Below are 21,289 nucleotides of genomic sequence, written 5' to 3' on the forward strand. Positions count from 1 at the left end.
TGATATCTCCTGCCTGGAGTCTCTCCCGAACAAAATGATAGTGAATCTCAATGTGTTTCGTGCGAGCATGAAACACAGGATTCCTGGCCACAGCAATGGCACTCTGACTATCAGTATAGATAGGTGTAGGCTCCTCCACTGAAATATCCATATCAGTCATGAGACGAGGCAGCCAAACACACTCAACAGTAGTAGTGTAGGCTGCTCTGTACTCTGCCTCACAAGACGAAGTGGCCACTGTGGTCTGTTTCTTGCTTAGCCAAGAAATGCATGAAGAGCCAAGAAAGAAACAATTTCCACTAGTGGAATGTCTGGTATCAAAATCACCAGCCCAATCTGAATCACTGTAAGCGTGTAACTGCATGTCACCCCCCTCAGGATAAAGCAACCCAAGAGACGAGGTACCCTGCAAATAACGGAATACACGCTTCACAGCTTGCCAATGTGACAACCGTGGGCTGTGCATGAATCTGCTCAACTGAGAGACTGCATACTAAATATCTGGCCTTGTATTACACAAGTAAATGAGGCACCCAACAGCCTGAACATATGTAGTGGCATCAAAGGAAACACTGTCATCTTGTAGTGACAGTTTCATCCCAGGCTCCATAGGAGTACTAATAGGCTTGCAATCCTGAAATTTAAACTTCTCCAAAAGTTTAGCAACATAGCGCGATTGCAACAACCCAATGCCTCTGTTATCCTGCACAAACTGTATGCCCAAATAGTAATGTACAAGGCCCAAGTCAGACATGTCAAATGTCTGTTGCAGTATCTCCTTAAAAGCTGCAATTTTGTCATCATTTGATCCCATGAGCAAGAGATCATCCACATAAAGACTGATGACCAGCAGATCTGTCTCTTCTTTCTTTACATACAGAGTGGCCTCTGATGGACTGTTCACAAATCCCTGAGTGAGTAGAAAAGCATCTATTTTTGCATACCAAGCTCGTGGAGCTTGTTTCAAACCATACAAGGCCTTTTTCAGCCTGCATACTTTCCCCTCATGACCATGTTCTGCAAATCCCATGGGCTGAAATACATAAACTTCCTCCTCGAGGTCCCCATGTAGGAATGCAGTCTTTATGTCCAACTGGTGAACAACCCAACCACGATGTGCAGCCAATGCAATGACACACCTAAGTGTCGACATACGGGATGTAGGAGCAAATGTCTCCTCATAATCAATGCCCTTCTTCTGTGCATAGCCCTTTGCAACTAGACGGGCTTTGTACCTGTCAATGGATCCATCTGCATGTCTTTTCAACTTATAGACCCATTTAGTACCAATTGCTTTCTTGCCTTTGGGCAGATCAACCAAATCCCATGTTTGATTCTTTTTGATAGAATCAAGCTCATCCTGCATGGCTTTGTTCCAATGCACATTATCTCGTGCATCCACAAATGAATCAGGCTCATCATCATCCTGTAAACTGGCTGCCATAACCAGATTCAAATCCATGATATGTGTATGCTCATTGGTCCTTGTTTCCCTACGAGTACGACCAGCAAGAGGACCCTCTAAATGGCTGTCCTGTAATGTCCTCAAATACCATCTAGGTATATGTCTGACCTGTGGTGCCTGCTGTCCCATATTTGGTTCAGCTTCTGGCTCATTTGGCTGCTGAATTTCTGCACCACCTACATCATTTGCTGGCTGTCCAGTACCCTCATGAGTTGGATCACCAACTGTGGAATGAAACTCCATGGGTAGTAGACCTTCAAACACATCATTTTCAGCCTGATTTGCCTCATAACCAGCCATGGATATTTCTGATTTTTCATCAAAAATCACATCCCGACTGATGAATATCTTCCTGGATAGTGGGTCATATAACCTGTAGCCCTTGCTCTCACGGCTATACCCAACAAAAATGCATTTTGTGGCTTTATCATCCAGCTTCCTCCTCAACTCTTTGGGTATGTGTGCATATGCAAGACACCCAAAGATACGAAAATGCGATACAGAAGGCTTGCGGCCATGCCAAGCCTCAAAAGGAGTAATAGAAACCAATGCCTTTGTGGGACATCGATTCAAAATATGACAAGCACACATTACTGCTTCCACCCAAAAGATATGTGGTAGTCTTTTTGCCTTTAGCATACATCTGGCCATCTCCATGAGTGACCGATTTTTCCTTTCTGCAACCCCATTCTGCTGTGGAGTGTAAGGAGTAGTATACTGATGTTTTATACCTCTACTCCCAAGAAAAGAATTCAGCATATGTGACATATATTCCCCCCCTCGGTCAGAACGGAGAGTCTTCACCTTGCATCCTGACTCTGTCTCAGCAAGTGCTACAAAGGCCAAAAATGCATCATATACCTGTGATTTCTGTGTCAAAGGATAGACCCAGCATATACGAGAGAAGTCATCAATAAATGTTGCAAAATAAAAGCAACCACCTAATGACTTCGTCTGCATGGGACCACAAAGATCACCGTGTATAAGTTGCAACTTTGCAGTTGCTCTTAGAGCCTGATCACGTGGGATTCGGTGGGAAGGAAAACCTGTGCATTTTTCCCAAAATACATCCTTCACAAATGTGATCTGGAGGCTTCTCCATGAGAGGTAGATCTGTAAACATATTATGTCGCTGCATAAGCATAAGACTACCAAAATTTACATGCCCCATGCGAGCATGCCATAACTCCGCATCAACCATAGCTGGAGTAAGAGTGAATGCATTATAAGCAGACTGATCCACTGGCTGAAATGCATCCAACTGATAAAGTCCATGACATAATGTACCAGTAAGCATCAAGGTCAAGGCATTAGCTTTGTCTCTGACCATGCATTTATCATCATCAAAGTGGACTTGCATACCACAATGTGCTAAAGAAGAGATGGACAACAAATTCTTCTTTATCCCTGGTACATATAAGGCATCTGTAAGGCGGAGAATGGAGCCATCAATGGCTGTGAGCTGAATCTCCCCAATGCCCCGAACTGGATATGAAGCTTTGTTGGCACACTGAACAGTTTTGCCAACAGGGGCAGGGCCAACATGACTAAACAAATCCCTGCGAGATGTGATATGCTTTGAGGCACCACTATCAAAATACCAAGTACATGCATGCTCTATCAAACTGAGTGCCTGTGAAGACCAAGAGGCATCATAGCTGCATGTATAAAAACAGTAATCCCTGTCCTCAACAAAAGAAGCAGTCTCTGGAGGAGCTTTAGAAGCATCATTAACAGACATCCCAGCTTCCTTTGCCTTCTCTTTGGCAATCCTCTTCCTACATTCAGTGATGTAGTGACCTGGCTTCTTACAGTAATGACATTTGCCCTTCTTCTTGGGCTGTACATCACTTTTCTTGGTATCCTGTGAAGAACCACCATCACCTGAATTTTGATTTGCACTCTTTGGCTGAGATTTTCCTTTCCCCTTTTGACCTGTAGTAAATGCTTGTTCAGCATTTGTGTTCATATTCATATTCTTCCTCATTTGCTCCTCTTGTAGTAAGAGAGCAACAAGTTCCTGATACTTGAGGGGTTCAACAGCATTCCTCATGCTGAGGTTCAAAGAGGTATGAAAAGCCAAGTAAGATCTTGGCAAAGAGTGCAAGATGGTGGACACAAGCTGTGTCTCAGGAATAATCTCATCCACATTGATGAGTTGCTCTCTCAAATCCTGCAGCTTGTTTAAGTGGCTAGACATATCATCTCCTTCATTCATTTTCTGATTTTCCAGCTCTCTTTTCAAAAATGAGATCCTAGCCTCATTTACGAGCAGCATACATCTGCTCCAAAGTCACCCATGCATTCTGTGAAGAGCCAGCTGAACGAATATGAGGTATAATGGACCTCTGAACTGACAATGCAATGAGTGACAAAGCTTGTGCATCCCTGGCATCCCATGTCTTTTGAGCATTTGTTCTCTGAACAGGCAATGGCTGTCCTGGAGCCTGTACCTGTTGTCCTCGTCCACGAGCACCCCCTTGGGGAGGAGTCTCTGGAGCCAATGGACCTGGACGTGGTTCATCACCACTAACAAAATCCCAAAGACCTTTTGCCACAAGCACATTTTTCAACATAAAACTCCACAAGGAGTAGTTCGTGCCATCCAATTTGTCTTCCTTAGACAAATATGTGAATACATCACTTTGCTGTTGATTTGCCATTATGCTTTACGCACAATGTTGTACCTGTTTACCAAAAAACCCAATAGCAGAAACCCTGATAATAACTGTACTCCACTGAATACAGTTCACCCAAATCTGCCTGCACTCTCAATCCTCTGAATGTGCAGCTCAATGCACCAATGACTGAGTAGAGCAGCAAATGGCGTACACAATGCCAAAATGCCCCAAAAATGCCCAAATTTGCTGCACCCAAACTGTGCAAAAAACCTGTATATTTCCTTGCTAGAAAATCTGCCTGTTGTGCCTGTATATTTTCACAGAGAAAATAAAATTGCCCAATATTCAAAATATGTAATGCTTACCACTTCTGTGCTGAGCAGTAGGCTAAACTGCAGTCGAATGTTGATGTAGCAGAATCTGGTCGGCTGTACTGTGCAGGTACCTTGACTGTACTATTGCAGTCGTGTGCTGTACTGTGCACTGTACGGAGTAGGGCGACCAGTTACACGTTAGCTACAGGTTCAGATGTGCGTATCAGGTACAGGCGCTGACTGTACGGAAGCAAGTCGACTGAGTACTCAAGGCGACCAGCGTTGACAAGAGCTGGTTCTGATGCTGACAACAGCGAACAGGTTCGACAGGCTGCAGACGGCGTTTTGCAGGTGGCGCACAGGTGTACGGGCTGAAGGCGGCGCAGTACAGTAGTTGTAGGCGACGACTTGTAGTACCCGACTGAAGGCGACCAGGTACGGGCAGCAGGCGTAGAGGTTACCTGACGGCGCACAGGTGATGGTGGCTGCGCTTGACTGTACGGGCAGGTACAGTAACTGAAAGCGACGCAGGCAGCGCAGACTGAATGTACGGGCAGCTAGCGCACACGTGTAGCTGAAGGCGGCGCAAGCTGTGTGTACGGGCAGCAGATTCTGAAGCCGGCGCTTGACTGGATGTACGTATGCTGTACGGGCAGCAGCAACAAGTGTACGGGCAGGGCAATGCAGAGCTTCAATGCTCTGATACCAAATGAAGGGATTGGGTGTTAGGGTTAGGGTTTACAGAAGGTACAAAAACAGGCGTGGAAACCAAGAGAAGAGAGAACACGACTTCAGTATGCTTCAATGATCAAAAAGATGAAGTACAATAGCCACATGATAGTGACCCTAAAGATAAGTGTTCACATGTCCGGCCATAAATGTGCCGGGTGGACCAAAACACTTATAAACTGCATATAAGTGAAACTGAGCTAAACTGGGGGAAAAAACCTCCACTAACTGAAGTAAAAAGTGCCCCAGTAAACTACTGATGATCACTAGCACTCCTCTGGGTGCATACACAGCATAAAACCCAACAGAGGGCTCACAATGGGGCCACGGCATACAACAAAATATTCCTAAAAAAGGTAATTCCTACTGATGAATGTTGCACTAATGTAGAGCTAATGTCTCACATAGCACTCCAGTCCACGGTGCATGTGACAGAGGCAGTCACTTGGTGGCAGCATTGGTCTAGTTTACATACAGACCAAATCACAAGTGTCACAACTTTTCGCTGGGATCCATGACCTAAAAACCAGAATTTCCCCTCCCCAGTATTTGACCAACCTGGCGGATGAGTTCTATGGACTTAAGCAGAACGGGTCACTCGTGCTTCAGTTTTCCGGTAAGGTTATCACTTTAGCACAGCAGTTAGGGTTATCTAAGCAGGTCAAGATGGATCAATTGATTCGTGGATTAGATCCTAGCATCCGGTTCACAGTTCGTAACTTTGAACCCAGCACATATGACCGGGCTTTGACTCTCGCTGAAAATGAAGAAATGAAGATGAACGGAGGCAAGCCCAAACAACCGCAGTCTAGTACCAAACCCCACTAGCAACAATCTGCTTTGCAGCCAGGGAAAAGTAATTCGTCTTCTAAAGACGCTAAGAAGGACGGCAATTCTAGCTCTAGTTTAGGGATAAGAAGGATAAGAAATTCAAACCTAAGAAAAACCCTGATGAAAAGACTAAAGCAAGCATCACTGGACGCATGAAAATACAAGTCAGAAAACCGATGTTTTTTTTGTCATACCATTGGGCATAGTAAGAAGGATTGTCAGAAATGGCAAACGGAGCAAGCCTCCAAGCCACATTCTTCCACAGTTGCCACAGTATCTCCTGCTCCTCCGGCACCGCCTACTACCACCAACGCAGTTTAGCTTTTACCTTCTATGCATCCTATGCCATCCATGGTATGTGATGCTAAGCAGGAGGGTGAGAGTGATGCTCCACAGAAAAGCCTGATCTGAGCTTATGGCTTTGCCAAGGGCCGCCAGTTTGTATTCCTGTTTAACATGGGCAATTCTGAGGACGCCATCTCTCCCGAGTTCGCTACCAAAATGAGCTGGACATTAGTGTCCTATCATTTGGATGTGGATGGGTTTACAACTGGTCTCCACATCCACATTTCTCAAAAGGCACAACAATTTTCCTTTCAAGTTCAAAAGGCCTCATTCCAACAAGATTTCATTGTCTCACCTCTTTTGGGGTGTGACATGATTTTAGAAATCGAGTGGTTTCGCCAGTATAAACCTATTCCTGATTGGGGGCAAGACACTTTTACTATCTATAAAGGTTTTCTTGAGCCCATCATGATTCGTGGGGATAGGAGCATTCTCAGCATCCCTTTGATTTCTCATCTCCAGGCCGCCCGACGAGCAATCCGCAAGGGAGCGGATGGAGCATTGATTTATGTGCATGCTCAGATAGCCTCTACCTCATCGATAGCAGCTATCTCATCTTCATCTCCAGTCCCACAGTTAGCAGACCTCATGTCTCGACACCACGACATTATGCTTAGGGACGATCTCCCACACCCAGTCCCCCCCCTCTCGTCCTGTGGACCATCATATCGATTTGGTCCCTGGAGAAGAACCTCCTAGCAGGTTTCCCTATCGTCTTTCCAAGACTTTAGAGAGCAATTATCTTAGCTCCTCTGAGCCGGATTCGTTCGGCCATCTTCCTCACCATTTGCTGCACCCGTCTTATTTGTCCAAAAGAAGGACAAGTCTGCACGCCTTTGTGTAGATTACAGGACATCCTATGCCAAGGATTGAGTACATTTTGGAGCGTTTAGACAGTGCAAAAATTTACATTAAGATCGATCTCAAGAGTGGTTACCATCAGGTCCGCATTTTTTAAGCTGACATTCCAAAAACACCTTTTAGGACAGAACGTGGTCACTACAAATTCGTAGTCATGCCCGTTGGGCTTACCAATGCACTAGCAACCTTCAATAAAATGATGTCTACGATTTTCACAATCCTCATTGGTAAGTGTGTTTTCATATTTCTTGATGACATACTTATATTCTCAACCACTACAGAGTAGCATGAGAAACATGTGGAGAAAGTCTTGCAACATTTACGAGATAATGGGCTCTACATAAACGCCAAAAAGTCCATCTTCGGCATTACAGATGTTCAATACTTGGGCTATATCATCGGTTCCTCCGGGATTCGATTGGACCTCTCAAAGGTTCAAGAGATCTTGGATTGGGACATTCCTAAGACCACCCAAGAGATCCGTTCATTCATAGGTCTTTACCAAGCCTACAGTACGCATATTCACCAGTTTTCCAATCTTGTAGCACCTCTCACCAACTTGCTCAAGGGGGTGAAAACTCGTAGACAAAAAGTCACAGTTACGGGCAAGGTGCTTGATGCATTCCATGCACTCTAGAAAGCAGCCTCAGAAGCGCATGTTCTGAAGTTAGCATCTTGGGATGAACCTTTCGAGGTCATTACCGATGCCAACAATGTAGCCATAGGAGCTGTTCTTCAGTAAGACAATAGACCCATGGCCTACTACAGTAGAAAGTTGGATGTCGCCAAAAGGAATTATTCAGTTTATGACAAAGAGCTTTTGGGTGTGATCACAACGCTCAAACATTGGAAGACTTTCCTTTATGGACAGGTTTCCAAAGTCAAAACAAACCACCAAGCACTTAAGTGGCTTCAAACCATGCCAAGTGCCCAGTGGAGTGATCACAAGCCAGATGGAGTTAGATCTTCCAATAGTTTGGAGGAATGATCGAGTACATCCCTGGCAAGCACAACCCAGTAGCAGATGCTCTTAGTGGAAAGACAAGCATCCAGACCTTGTAAGAGTCTACCATTCTCGAAATCATTGGAAAAGACTTGGATAGCATGAAAGATCAGTATGTCGATTCCCCTGAGTTTGGTACTCAATACAGTTTGGCCCTCAATTCTGAGCTTGGCCATTACTCAGTGCAAAACGGTTGGTTGTTCTACAAGAACCGTCTCTGTTTCATTCGGGTAAAGCGAGGAGCTCTTCTCCATGATGCCCACATGACTCCTTAGTTGGAGGCCATAGAGGTATCAACAGTACCCTCGAGAAATTGGAACGGTCCTTTTATTGGCCAAAAATGAGGCGTGATGTTTATTCACATGTTCAAGCATGTAAGATTTGTCAAAATTCCACATGCAAAAAAGGTTGGTTTACTTCAACCTTTGCCTATCCCCAACGGACCTTTCATCAACATTTCTATGGACTTTGTAGGGCCTCTACCAATATCCACCGGATCTCGCAACACTCAGTGTTTTACCATCGTAGATTGCTTTAGGAAGTTTTGCATACTCATCCCATGCAAGCATACGACCACAGTTGAGGACGTAGCGCGCCTGTTTCTCAAGCATTGGTACTCCATTTGTGGTTTGCCTAGCACCATTACATCAGACAGGGACGGCATTATTTGAGAACTTTGGGACCAAGTTACAGTCGTCTAGTGCATTCCATCCACAGACAAACGGCCAGACATAAATCTATAACAATTGGCCTTTGATGTTCTCAAGTCATACTATCATGGCCAACAATCCAAATGGAAACATTTTCTTCCATTGATCCAAGCCATCTTAAATGATAAACATTCATCCAGTTCCGTATGAGACAACCTTTGGTCACTGTTTCTCTTCTCTTTTGGCGAGAATGGTGTCTCCATCTCTGGAGGCTAACAACACAATGAAAGCATTCTCCAAAATCATTGAGTTAGTAAAGACCTGACCAAAGCCTAGGAAGCTTATAGTAGACAGGCAAATAAGTCTAGATGAGATGTCCACTTCAACGAAGGGGATTGGGTCTATTTGCGTATAATGAAACAGAGATTAAAACAAGTGGGCAAACGTTGTCCCAAGCTTTCTTTCCGTAATTTTGGACCTTTTCCTATACTTAAAATCTAAGTGATGTCTCTATGAGGTTGAAGTTGCCTAATCGTTGGATGATGCATGATGTTTTCCATGTTTCTTGGCTAAAACCATATGTCGTGGGCCCCATTATAATCCTCAGTCCAGGATATGTCAAGCATGAGCTACGTAGGTCATTCCTCAGCCTTAGAGTGCCAATCAGTCAGTCAAGTCTCTTAATCTACTTGGAGAGAATCATTCATAAATGTAGAGTCCGTAGAAGCCTTAGGGTTTGTATCAGATCATAGTCTGCATTTGCATAGCATTCATCCCCATATGCATGTAAACCATTGCAAAAGCCCTAGAACATTATTCAACATTTTTAGCATATTTACTAGCATTATTTTAGCATTTTTATCATATTATTTCAGCATTTATCTGATGAGCAAGTCATGTAGCATTTAATGCTACATTCGGCCAGCTGTGTAGCTGGCCAACCAGCCATAGTCACCAAAAACGTTTCAGGGTTTTTGACATTTCGGGGTTTTTGACATTTCAGGACAAAACGTTTCGTCTTTCGGCTAAGAAACGCGGAGGTTTCGTAGTTTTTTCTATATAAATACAATAAAATGGTTTAGAACTTATAGTTTTTTCTATAAATACAATAAAATGGTTTAGAACTTATAGTTTGAAGAATTATTTGTAGGACTGCCTAGTGCTAGCTAGGCACTTAAAATATGGTAAAAGCTTACGCAATTGGGGAGTTGTGGAATTGTGACTCGTGAGAAATTGGGCAATTATGAGAAATTGGGGATTTATGAGAAATTGGAAAATTGAGAATTTAGGAAATTGGGAATATTGGGAAATTTGTGAAAAATTGGGGGAGAGAGGAGGAGGAGAAGAGGTGACTGCAGATCGCGTTCAAGAGAGAGAGAGAGAGAGAGAGAGAGAGAGAGAGAGAGGATGTTTGGGCTGCACGTTGTGCGCGGAGAGAGAGAAAGAAAGAAAGAAAGAAAGATATATTAATGTCTACGAGAGGCCAAAGTCGGCCTATGAGACAAAAAAATAATACAACTGTGTTCTTCCGGTCATCGGAAGAAAAGAAACAAAAGAAAAAGTGTGCATGTGTCTGGATACAACTGTGAATCATCATGGATCGGTGGAGCCCATATACAAACAATATAAGGGGGGGTCGGGATGTGGATGGAGTGCTAAGGCAAGATGCATCTCTATATGCTGAAGGGGTAGTACAAGCATGCTATGCAGATCTATGTCTAACTCCATCCAGTGCCATAAGAGAGACCAACATTATAAAAAAAACACTTGGACAATTTTTTTTTTTAAAGACTTTTTTTTTAGAAACGGAAAAAAATTCCCGTTTCTGAAAGCGTTTCGGACGTTTCAGGGTTTCGGAGTTTCGGAGCCCAGAAACGCGTTTATGTGACTATGCGACCAGCACCATAAGCCCATATAAATAGCATCATTTGCATCTCATCATTCCATCTCAGCATTCACCAATTGGATCATCATCGATTCAACATCTAGCATCATCGTTTTGCAGCATATAGGCAGCCAGCCTTCAGCAAAATGCAGCATCTTCAGCAAACGGAAGAATCGCTTCAGCAACCTTGCATTTCTCAACCCTAAAACAGATTTCACATACACTTATCGTTTGCTCCATCCTCCCGGGTGAAGGTAAACGCAACATGTACATTCATTCATATTGCATATTCACAGCCTAGAACACTCCCAAAACAGCCCATCTCTTAGCCACAATTTGCAGCCTTCCTACAGCCCCTTGGCAGAGTGCATTGGCCTTGAGATTGGACATCATTGGTGCTTCTATAGCCGTGTTCAGTTCAGCCCGACTCTTGGTCTTCCGAAGGTCTTGCGTTTGGCTTATCTGCATTCCAAAGTTAGTCGTTCTCTTCAAAGTAATAAAGCAAATACTCCTAGCAATAGGAGGGGGCCCTTCAGTGGGTAATTTGGGACCCAATAAGGTGTACAAAGCTCTATCTCTCCTTCTCTCATTTCTTAAAGTGTGAAGTGATAAAGTGGATTGCTAAAGACTCGCGAAACTTAGGATAAAGAAGACGGTGTGAGACTTTGTGTGACAGGATTCTCCATCTACGCCAAACAATTTGTCAAGCCTCACAAGGTCGGGATGGGGATCATGATGGTCGCAACGGAGTAAGACGGACCCTAAAGGAGGTGTCAAAACTCCTCCAAATGCAAAGCATCTTGTCCCTACATTGCAAGTCCACTCTCAGTGCCCATCAGACCCTCCGACCTCCATGCCTCAATCGTGTTGAAGCCTCTGCCTAAGCACCATGCATCCAGCTGTACATGTATCTAGATGTTTTCCCATTCCCGTTATATTTGGTCCTTGGAGCATATAGATAAATACAACGTATGTGCTCATTTCCCTCCTAAAGAATGATCCAATGTGCTCTATCCATGATCTGGACAAAAAAATATACCGCAACCAAAAGAAGGTGCATACCAAAATGCAAACACCACCACGGTTACCCTCATGACCAAAGGCTGGGGAGTAGTATGTGACTCCTCCCCACTAGCTGTGTCTAACGGTACTGTAGGGGTCATTCTATGTAGCCACCTTGCCTCTAACTAATACCTTCAATAACTTCTGCTGGATGACCATCTTCCTTCTGGGACCCTCCAGCCACCTCCCGGTTTTAAAAAAGCCCATGAACATTCATAAGCATTCCAAGAAACAATATGCATGGCTGCCAGCTTGGGGAAATTTATCTATGGTTTAAAAGGCGAGTATGACAATCACATACGGTGCAAGAGTGCTACTCGAGGTGCATCCCTTAGCCAATGCCTCCTGGGGAGGAGTCAAAATCTTCATGCAAGGCATAAAACCTGTAGAATATCCTCTCTATGGGAAGGTTTTGTTGAGAAGAGGATGAAGGGGGGAAGGGGATTGGGGGGGGGGGGGGGTGTGCATCCATAAAAAGATGCTTTCCTGATGGCAGCAGACTGTTGGATAAGACAGCATCCCTGGCATAATTGGCCACAACTCCAGCTGACCCCCAATGCCTTGAAAGCCAAGCAGCCCATTCCTGTCGCATGTCAAGGGGCTGCCATGAGCACATCATTGGGGTTTGAAAATCTCACACTTTCGGACAGACTATGAAGGCATTGAGGTAAGCTGATAGCAACCAATACCTTTGCAGTCTGGGAGTACGACAAAATAAGCATTCATGAGCATGTTACACATCAGCTTGGAAAGGGCTTTACAGAGCTTACTAAAATCCACTCTGGCAGGGGTCTAAAGTTCTCAGCTTCTGCCATTCATTCCATGATGGAAACCAAAAGTGTCGTCTATGCTTCTAAAAAGAAGACAATCAGATTACAAACAACCTCTATCTCTGTTACAAATGCCGCGTTATGCGTATCTGCAATGTATGACCCTCAATCTGGATTTTTTTCCAACCAAAAATTGCACAAGGCAGCAGACACTTCAGCTTGACCCACAAATCAGTTCTTTTGCTGAATTATTGAATGCCATTCATAGCAAAATAGCAGCTTGTAGGTACTTACCCCCAAAATATGTGCGTGTGCATGTGCACAATGCAGTATTACAAAAAAAGAAAGCATGTGCACAATGCAGCAGACACTTCAACTCGACCCAACCTTTTTGCTGATAACATATATTACATATGCAGCTTTATTTCCTTCCATTTTAAAAAGAATGGCGAGATTTTGAAAGCACCTGCTCAAAATGGGCAGACACAAACAAGAGTCATTTTCTTATTTCCATGCAGATTTATAACGGAAAAAATACTTCCCCTCTCCCAGGAAAAAAAATAATAACCTACTGAGGAAATTAAGTTTATGTATATGTATATAAAAATAATCAGAGAAGAAATTTAATGATTCTGTATTATGAAGGTTAGAAGAAATTTCAGGTACACCAACCTGTTATCTTCTGCAGCTGCTGCAGGAGCACGGTAGCGGCCCATTCCTTCCCAAGTGCTCCGCGTGAACCTCCGCTAAGAAGCCACAGAGACTCTAATATGTGCCTCTGTGTAGCTTTTCCTGTCTTTTTTTAAGCTTTGCGAATTTTGTTCTGTTCTGTTTCATACAGAAGCGTTAACACTCCCTTTGCAGACGATGACGTGGCAGATGCTGAGTCACCAATTTCTTTTGAGCCAGGTCAGCATCTGTCCAATTTCCGGGGAACTCTTTTTATATTATTTATTAGTAAGTCAAAGGCCTTTCAAATATATGTATAATGTTGCCCTAACGACCTTTTAGGGCGTCACTAATTAATTAAGATTTGAAATGTGATTTGTAGGCCAAAAAAAACATTCCTGGATCTTGGGCTCTTCAAATCAAATTCCCTCTGTCTCTCTCTTTTCGTGATTCCTCAACCTCAAAACAAAGCCATGCAAGTGCGCCTAGGATTGCAGGCATATTTATGCAAAGATCCTTATGTCGCCTTACCCATAAGAAGAAATGAGAATTTCTAGCTAAGCGCAAAGAGGAACATCTTTGTCTTCTTGAGTGCGAACAACTCGGATGCTTGGAATATCCTTGAGGAAAAGTGGTCGTCTATCACACATCCTCACATGTGGGAGATAATATCCCTAATTAGCCCTCCCCAAACCTAGAGTCTCCTCATCCACTACCCTCTTCACCATAGCCACCAACATCACCAAAGCCCTATTAAAGCTACACAAATGTAGAGCCAAGGATCATGAAAACCTCTACACAAAGAACTTTGCACATGGATGCATATCTTGACACCTTTCCTAGCCTAGATCTTTAATATAGCATTGTGCAAAGGCCTTCCTCCTTGGACTAATAACAACATTGTCCCCATCCATAATGCAAGAGATCCCATGGACCCTAATAACTACAAGACTCATGATTGGCCATACATTGGCAAATTTATGGTGCAATTTTTGGGCCGAGATAAGCTCCTTAACTAAAAGGAGACGAAGACAAAGAGCCACTGGGAAGGTAGGATTCAAGAACTTCTTCTCAACACTAGACCACATATTCACCCTTAGAGTTATCATTAAGGAGGCCAGGTAAAATGAGACACTACTATTGCTTTGTGAAGCTTTTGATGATTGAGACTGTTCACAAGGGCTCCAGCATTGTATGAGTTAGTGATTTGCAAGGTTTGAGCACAAGGAGGCCTATCTAACTAGACCTTTAGCACCATTGAGGTCAACTAGAGGTGGTGGGTAGCATGTAGGTAGCTTTAAATTAATATAGAGAACATTATTCAAGTGGAAGAATTAAAAATATAAACAACAAATAATGATTTTGAAAATCTCTCTCTCTCTCTCTCTCTCTCTCTCTCTCTCTCTCTCTCTCTCCATGCCTACATAACAACATACGTGCAAAAACATATGTACAAAAAGTATAGCAATACGCAAGTATGGATCTTATAAGAACACATCATAGTGCTTCTATATGTTTAAGCTATTAGTGTAGGCAATGTATGAATTATACACACACACACATACATATTTACATACATACATACATATATATACACATATGTATACATGCATACATACACACACACACACACGTGTACATACATACATACCTGTGTGTGTGCGTGCGTGCGTGATATAGTATATTAATATATGTATACGTATATATGTATATATACAAACAAACATATATATACATATGTATGTATGTATATGTATATACATATACATGTATATATGTATGTATGTATGAATATATATATATATATATATATAAACATATACATACATATAAATTTCGATGGACAAAGAAGGAAGTGGAAGCTTTCAACAAGCTTAAGGAAAAGCTAACCACTGGTCTAGTTTTGGTTTTACCAAATCTACATAGACCTTTTATGGTACAGTGTGATGCATTGCGGGAATAGCATTAGAGCAATTCTTATGCAGGATGGACATGTTATTGCTTATGAGAGTAGAACTTTGTCACCAACAGAAAGGAATCTACAAGTGTATGAGAAGGAGCTTCTTGCGATTATTCATGCTCTTTCTACTTGGAAGCATTACCTTCTTGGGGGGGGCTGATTTCATTGCTCAGAGTGATCATCAGACTCTTCGATACTTCCTTACTCAAAACGATGCTCTCAGAGAAGCATATGAGATGGGCAAACTTTTTGTCCATGTTTCACTTTCAAATTGTTCATGTGGATGGCGAAAAGAATGTGGTTGTGGCGGATGCCTTGTAAGGAAACCACATGTGGCCGTTGTCTCTATTATCTTTCATCATAAACTTGATGATATGTGAGAACGGTATGCCCATGACTCAATTTTTGAGCGAATTTTTGATCGTTTGACTAAAGGAGAGCAAGTTGATCATTATTCTCTCAAGGAAGGATTTTTGATGATGCATGACAAATTGTGTGTCACATCTCAGTTGAGGCAGAAGGTTTTAACAGAATGCCATGCTGCACCTTATGTAGGCCATCGTGGTATTGATGCTATAGTGAAAGCTTTGGAGGCATTCTTTTATTGGCCTACTATGCGCAGGGATGCTAATGCTTTTGTTCGTGATTGTATCATTTGTCACATCAGAAGGTGAAGTATGACCATCAAAAGACACTTGGGTTACTTCATCCTTTGCCTATTCCAGATAGACCGTGGGAGAGTATTGCTATGGATTTTATCTTTGATCTTCCTAGGAGGACAAAGAGTGGGAATGATGGCATCTGGACTATCGTGGATCATTTCAGCAAGCATGCTCATTTCATTCCAGTCACACAGGAAGAAGATTAATGCTGAGCAAATGGTGCAAATATTTTTGACAAATATCTTCAAGTACCATGGGATGCCCACATCTATTGTCAGTGATCGAGATCCTCGAATGACGAGTTTATTTTGGAGAGCATTGTTTGAGAGCATGAAGACCTCATTGAAGTTCTCATCGTCTTTTCATCCACAAACAGATGGGTAATCGAAAATTACCAACTCAGTTGTATTGGATCTTCTAAAGTGTTATGTTTTGGATCATAAGGAATAGTGGGAAAAGTATCTTCCTTTGGTGGAGTTTGCTTACAACAACACCATTCACACTTTGACAAGTAAGGCACCTTTTGAGATTGTGGAAGGCGGGAAGAAAATACCTCTGATCCTGCATACAAAAGATAAGATCTTCGAGGTAGATCGTTTTGTGGAGAATATGGCTGAGGCTTACAAGAAGGTCAAGGTGGCTCTTCAAAGGACTCAAGAGAATCAGAGGAAAGCAACAAACCTACACTATTGATCATTGGTTTTTGATTTGGGTGATTGGGTGCTTTTGAGATTTGACAAGGCTAAACTCAGGAAAATAAGGGTAAACAGAGCTTATATCCTAAACTGAGTATGCGGTACTATGGGCCTTTTCAGGTGATTGAGAAGATAAGTGATGTTTCTAATCGTCTTCAGTTACCGGATCATTGGAGGATTCATAATGCATTCCATGTGAGTCTTCTTCGACCTTTCAGAGGTGAGGTGCCTACAGATCAGGTTGATGAGACACAACCAGAAGTAGAAGAACTTGATGAGATTCTTCAACTGGAATAGATTTTGGCACATAAAGAAAGAAAAGTCAGAGGGAAGTTTCACGTCGATATCTGGTGAAGTTTGTGAACTATTCACCTATGGATTCGAAGTGGATGGAGAAGGGTGACTTGGCAAATTCACCGAGGATACTGCAACTTTACCTCGAGGATTTTGGTTTGAAGCCTTACCTTAGAAAGTGCTTCAAAACAGGTTCAGCTGTGGATTCTGGAGTACTACTAACTGTTACTCAAGAGGGGGGTGACTCCGCTCCCTTGTCACAGAGTTCACTTGGATGAGATCTGGAAGTCTCTTGGTGTTCTTATCAGCACACCCGAGATATTGAACTGGCAGTATATTTGCCTATGGGATTTCTATGATATATGTGTACTAGTCACGTGGTTTGATTCATGGATATACGAATCTTTTGAGAGAATGGGGATACCTACTCTATACTTTCATTTGATATGCATCAGTGTTTACTCATGTTCATGATGTATTGCTGATCGTGGGTGCTGTGGGATGGCCATGAGCCAAGCAGGTAAAGCATCCAAGGGGACATGACTATTCACGAGATGGATGCTCTTGATTTATGTTATTCAGATGTTTTGTTTCAGTTGGCAAGACATAGCTTTCTCGTTGCTCTCTTAGGTTTTGTTTCAGTTGGCAGATCCTTTGAATGAACAATCGAGGACGATTGCTTTGTTTTAAGAGGGGGGTATGCTACAGGACTGAGTATTTTACCTATTTTTCTTAAGCATTGTGATTATGTTTAATCATGTTTAGCATTCACTGATCATGTATATATACATATATATACATTCGCATACACACATATACATTCTATGTATATATATTTATACACATACATACACACACACGCGTGCGCGCATGCACACACACACACACTAGTGTGTGTGTGTGTGTGTGTGTGTGTGTGTGTAGATATGTATGTATGTATGTATGTATACATATATATATATATATATATATATCTAAACATACATATATATTTATACATACATATACATATATATATATATATATACACACACACACACACACACATACATATACGTGTGTGTGTGTGTGTGTGTGTGTGTGTGTGTGTGTGTGTACATATGTACATATGTACATATGTATAAGATTTATGCCAAATCCCTAGCTAGGAGACTATCTACTCACATGGATTCATGGATCAGGAAGGAACAAAAAGGATTTATTAAAGCCAGGTTTATATTAGATGCCATCGTAGCCCTGTGGGAAGGATTTGGACATGCTCAAAAATCTAATCAGGACTTCACCTTTGTTAAAATTGTTTCGATAAAGCCTATGAAAGAGTGGAATGGGATTTTATTATTCAGTCCCTCCACAACATGGGTCTTGGGCACCTGTTCATTAGATTTGTCAAAACTTTGTCGGCAATGCTTCTTTATGCTAGGGTTGCCATTAATGGTAACCTATTGGAGGCCTTTTACCTTAAGAGATTAATTGGATAAGGGTGCCCTCTTTCTCCTCTCCTATTTGCCATAGCTGGAGATGCTATGTCATGGTGGCTAGTGGATGATGCTATCAAGTGAGGATCTCTCATAGGTATCCACCTCCCCAAAAATGCAAGCCAACTTTACCTTCTACAATTTGCTAATGACACCACCAACAATATGGTCCGCAATGATCAGCAATCCATTTCCTCTTTTTAGAGTTGCCTCTCCACCTGTTACCTTGCTTTAGGTTCTTCCATCAACCACAGTAAGACTCATATCAAACTCTTCTCAAAGAACCCCCCCTACTTGGCTTTTAGAATCGGGTTGCATAATATATCCGCGAACACTCTATCTTTAGACTTCTTGGAATCCCTATGGGATTTGGAGTTTCAATTCACCAAAGATGGCAATGGGCACTTAAGAAGGTTTGACAGATGGAAAGGATATCAACAAAATATAGCTGGCAAACTAGTAGTCCTGAAGAACATTCTTATCCCCTCCACTATTTACTTTTGTTCTTGCTGCTGGAGTCTCTATACTAGTGATCTCAAGACTTTGGTAGCCATGTGCAGAAACTTTCTATGGGGGGCTGAAGACTCTAGCAATTATAAGATCCCCAAAGTGGCCTAGAGATATTGTACTCTACTCTCCCTAAGGATAAAGGAGGGCTAGGCCAGCCTAACATCCTCGACTTGGCAAACAAACTCTTAGCCAAATGGATCGTATAGAAGCCTCTACTTCCCCAAGGAGGACAAGGCTATCCTATTAAATAGGTGCACCCATTTAAACTCTATCAAGGATTTCTCGATATGGAGGGATCTCCCCTTCCTTCCCTTGTATTATGGATCAATTCCAATTAAAGCTCATGGCAACCCTCTTGCTAAAGTTGTTTGGACAACCTTAAACCCCAGCTTGACGGAAATTCTCAAACTTAAAGCTTCAATCTTTCATCTTGACACGATATTGTTTGGCTCTAAATTTTTTTTATCTAGCCTCACCTCTTTAAAAGAGCTCGTGCACTTTCTAAGAAACGCATCAGGACTTGGGCTGACATTTGGCAGTTCGATCACAAAAGATGGCTTGCTAGATTTAAAATCCTAGCAGCGTTTTGGGTAAATGCTCAAGATTTGGACCTCATCCAAGATTAGAATGAACTTTTGGGATCCTCTCCTCTCCCCAGCTCGTCCACGTCAAAGGTCCCCTTCTCCTTGGTTCACTTAGCTGGCCTCTTCAATCCAATTTGCTATTCATTCCTTCCTGTCCTCCTCCCTCCCCTCTCTATGTTAGACTCAATGATAGATTGTTCATTGGTTGGCATGGAAGTTAGTGGAAATTCTAAAAGGATAGCTCCTAAAAAGTCATGCCTTATATGGCTTATCCTCCACAAAGCTATCTGGACAAACCAGCATGCTGCTAAGATTGGTATAGGGTCTGGCCTCTCTCCCAAATGCAAAAGAGAGGATGAAATATTAGCCCACCTTTTCATTAATTGTGATTGAAACTCCATCGTATTGGATTTCCTCCATGGATTTCCTCCATGTGTGCATCAAGCCAATCCATCCTACTACTCTCAACTGGAAAGAAATCCTATTGGGTGAAGCTAATGGCTTTCTACTAAAATGTGGAATATCATCATAGTAGAATTTCTCTAGACAATGTGGAAAAATAGGAATGCCTTTCTTTTCTTAGATAAAAATTCTAACATGTGATCGAATCTGAAAATTCCTAGAAAAAATTAGATGAAAGGATTATTGGATCTGAAGAAGAAAATGTGCTTGGCCAATATGGGGCCAAGAGGGGGGGACCCCCGCTTTCCCCGGCCCCGTGCGGGGGAGAACTTGCAGTAGGGGGAAGGATGGGAACCCCCCCTCATGAGAGTTAAGGAATTGTTGATACATTAGAAGTAGACCAGGCCTACATATGGTACAAGGAAGAAATTGAGGAAGCTACCTCCTTCTTGATCACTAAAGAGAAAGAAGCTATTGTTGATCTGGATGCTTGGGATGAAGAGCTTACAAAACACATTTGCCAGCTAACCAAGGATGCAGAGAGTATCAACAAAGAATGAAGCCTTGTGCTTTTTGTTTATCTAGATATTAAAGTTAAGCTTCTTCATTTAATTAAAAAGATTTATGTATTTTTTCTTTACTTCTATTTTCTAATATAATCCAGTCTAGAAAAAAACACGTATTTGATTACTCCCATTTGTAGTAGGGAGTGCCTTTGTTAAGCCCAAAATGGGGTTAACATCCCCCCCCATGTAATTCTTGTTCCATCGAAATATGTTAAGGTAGAAAAGCTCAATTTCCAAGCTTGAATCTGTAGTAGCTTCTTCATGATTGTAGCTTGCATAGAGTAGCTTGCATATTGTAGCTTGCATAGAGTGTACCTGAAATAGGGAAAGAGGTGTCCAAAAGCATGTGTCTATCATGTCCTCAAAAGTTACATGCATGTAACCTAGCAAAACATCGTAGACAATGATAATAATATAGAATGACTTACTCCTCGGAACCCCTGTTCATATCAAATCACATCACCTCTTTATCAAATTTTTCTATTGCTTCTTGTTTTTGATCCAATAAGACTACAACGAGTTTCAAGAAGCAACAAAGCAGCTACTATGGTTGGGTCAAGTATTCGCCATTCTTTGACTCTCAATGCTATCAGACCTTGCTGGCTCAAATGTTGAAAAGTTAAAGTAGACATGGGAGTCTCTTATTTTCTTCCACTACGGCTAGGGTGAACCGCCTCTTGATCGGCATGTAAAGTGGGTCCACCCACTGTGTTGCTATATGGACCACATGTATATACTACCATACTCGAGGATGGTGAGGAATTCATTCTGCTATTCTGGCTGGATTCTAAAATCTTCAATTCTTGGTTTTACTTCATCTATATCTATCTTGGAATACCTGCCCTGGGTTTCCACTAGATTTTCCTTTTTCCATTTGCAGTATAATGCAATCATATAAGTTGCTATACGGATCTCGAGCAATCCTCTATGGGTTTG

The 21,289-nt window shown here is 42.2% G+C and overlaps 1 protein-coding gene across 5 annotated transcripts in view; it reads right to left on the minus strand.

Annotated features, from left to right (window-relative positions):
• Window positions 1-13,364, minus strand: part of LOC147629844 (transcriptional adapter ADA2-like) — a 75,730-nt gene extending 62,366 nt beyond the window's left edge. For 4 of the 5 annotated variants that reach the window (XM_086811376.1, XM_086811378.1, XM_086811377.1 and 1 more), the window contains exon 1: window positions 13,209-13,364. In XM_086811376.1, the coding sequence (XP_086667502.1) occupies window positions 13,209-13,252 (44 nt within the window). In that variant the 5' untranslated portion in view covers window positions 13,253-13,364. The remainder of the gene's footprint in view (window positions 1-13,208) is intronic. The other variant, XM_086811375.1, reaches the window with a different exon arrangement.
• Between the last annotated feature and the right edge of the window lie 7,925 nt (window positions 13,365-21,289).

This window comes from Cibotium barometz, chromosome 17 (assembly GCF_041138505.1).
Source record: "Cibotium barometz isolate CiBa-2024 chromosome 17, ASM4113850v1, whole genome shotgun sequence".
NCBI classification, from domain to species: domain Eukaryota; kingdom Viridiplantae; phylum Streptophyta; class Polypodiopsida; order Cyatheales; family Cibotiaceae; genus Cibotium; species Cibotium barometz.